General features: G+C 58.7%; 1 protein-coding gene across 1 annotated transcript; it reads left to right on the forward strand.

Moving 5' to 3' along the window:
• Positions 1-402: 402 nt before the first annotated feature.
• On the forward strand, positions 403-1,974 carry Tco025E_08300 (putative retrotransposon hot spot (RHS) protein; the record flags this gene model as incomplete). The annotated part of the gene is made up of 1 exon (XM_029375154.1): positions 403-1,974. One exon carries the CDS (start codon positions 403-405, stop codon positions 1,972-1,974), a length of 1,572 nt encoding a protein of 523 aa, XP_029224752.1.
• Positions 1,975-2,473: the final 499 nt, after the last annotated feature.

A 2,473-nucleotide genomic window follows, 5' to 3' on the forward strand; every position in this document is an offset into this window, starting at 1 on the left:
TGGTTTGGTCGAATGCACCCATTTTACGGCCCGTGTGTGCGGGCGTCCCTCCTCTCTCTCTCTATTGTTGTGTGGCTGCGTGGGGTCGCGTATCTGTTTTTTTGTCTCTCCCTCGCATTTTCCTTTTGACGCGTGTTTGGTGTTCAGCCGCAGCGCAAGCCAACGACAACTTCGAAGGAAACAAAGTAAAGGGGAGGAATGTCTGGAAGAAGCGAGGAATAAACTCGCAAGTGTGCCGCCGAGAGCCCCCCCAGTGATCAGCCGCGGGGGCAGCGGCGGGAGAGGCCGGGGCCTGAGGGTGACTCGGAGCAGCAACCCGCGGCGCAGTGCCGAAAGGTGGAGGAAGAAACACCGCCGCAGCGGCCAAAGTGGACCCTTGAGAGTCGCCTGGAGGAGGTACTGATGGAGGGAGAAGGCCCGGTCAGTGAGATGCTGCTGAACGACTTCCTTCGGGAGTACGTTGGCGGCAACAGCGCCGTGGACGAAGACGACAATGTTCCGATGGGGATGTTTGCTCTGAGGCCAGACGAGTACGTCACGGACACGGAGCTCCGCGAGAGCATTGTCAGGTTGCCCGCGTGTCAGACGTACGCTCTCCGTGAAGATTTGCGCAGGCTTCTGGAGAAAGGGGTGGTCACGCTCCGGGACTGGAGGAAAGCTGCATCGTGGTTTCGCATCTTCTCTAGCGCGGCGTCAGAAAAACTCAGAGCAGCCCTTGAGGTGGCGAAGGCAGAAGCGGCAGGGCGGGAAGAAAACGAAAGGGCAAAGCGGAAGGAGGAAAGTTACAGACGACCGATACCGGAGGGTTTCTACGACTCGGTGTTCAACGCCAAATTGAGCCACGTCGTGGGGTATCCCGAGGGCGCGGGGGAAGAAGCGGCGGTGCGAATGGAGGTGAAGGAGGGCCAAGCGCCAAAAAGGACGTGGAAGCTCACTTGTTACAGAAACCATGTACTGCGTAGTGACGAGTTAGACCAGTTCCGTCCACCGCGCCCCACGCTGATGGTACTCACCTCCGAGAAGGGCTGGCCGCACTCGCTGCGGGAGGGAACAGTCACCACTGACTGCTACGTCACCGCCGAGGCGGAGCGGGTGTGGCAGATCGTCAAGGACAACATGTACTATATGTTCTACGGTGGCGATGGCGGGTTGCCTGAAGTGCAACCATACTTCGTGCTTGGGACGTACGGGGTCGGGCGGTGGGCGAATGCCGGCTCCTACCTCCTCTACCGGCTGCTGCACTACGATAACCACCCAATTCGTTATGTTGTCTACTGCTTTGGAAGAGAATTGGTGTACGTGTTTGACAAGGAAGAGAAGACGGTGGAGAAATACGAGGGTACGGAGGATGACGAAGAAGCTATGAAGAAGTTTTATTGGTATTCTGGCGAGAGAGGGTTTTTTATCTACGACGTGGCGGAGGAAGGGGGGCCGCCGTCAAGTTTTTATTGTTATAGGCATGGGGTGGTTGTGTTGGCCTCCCCGAACGGCAACAACTTCAGGGAATGGGTGGGGGGAGCGGACTACCATCACCGCGTCATGAGCTGCCCCAGCGAGAACGAGGTGAAGGCGATGTGTGCCTGGATGACGCGGGGCCGCCCCGCGCAGGAGCAAGTGGACTACTGGGAGACGGTCAAACAGCGCATGCGGTTTGTCGGGCCGATTCCGCGCTACATCCTCACTGAGGCTGAGTTCAATGAGCACACGGCGGCGGTTGAGAGCGCCCTGCAGGCGATTGACGCCTCGGTTGCCAAGGACTACTTTGCCCGGGCAGATGAAGAAGTGTGGAGTCCAGAGAATCCGTTTCATAAAATTGTGAAAATTGAGCGGGAATTTCGCGCACGCTGTTATGACGTTATTCGTATCGCACCGGCGTGTGACTACATCGAGCAAAAGCTACTGGACCGTTTGTGTGAGGTACTGACCCTCAGAGAGGCTGTCACGCTACTGTCGGGTGCCTCCCACCTTCCTTGAAGGATGCTGAGAGCGTCTGCCCCGGACCCACACACACACGCAAGGGAGGAGGGCCTTCTGCGGGCGCGGCGTAGAAAAGAGAGAGAGGCTCGCGCGGGGCTGCGGCCGCCAGCGGGACGGCAGGCAAAGTGCTGCGTGTTGCGGGCGGGCCCGGCGTCGCGTCCCGGGCAAAGGGCTTAGAGGCGGGCGTCTTTTTATTTAAATTATTTTCTTTAAACAGTCGGGAAGGAATTTGGTTGGGCTGCGGTTTTGCGGCGGCGGGTGCGCATTACAACACTACCGCCAGCGCAGCGAAGGAGCAGCCCGGTGAGTAAATGACGAGGTGTATATTTTAAACGGTTGGGAAAACTACTGCCGGTGAGTCTTCGTGGGGGATGTTGTTTGCGTGCGGCGTGCAGACGGTGCGGCGACAGACACACGCGGCAGGGGCGTGGGAACTCGGGTGGCAGGGCCGGCGCTGAGGAGAAAAAAAGAAGAGGTCCCGCTGGGGCAACGCGGT

The sequence above is a fragment of the Trypanosoma conorhini genome (genome assembly GCF_003719485.1).
Source record: "Trypanosoma conorhini strain 025E chromosome Unknown Tco_14.4_contig_00747, whole genome shotgun sequence".
NCBI classification, from domain to species: Eukaryota; Euglenozoa; class Kinetoplastea; order Trypanosomatida; family Trypanosomatidae; genus Trypanosoma; species Trypanosoma conorhini.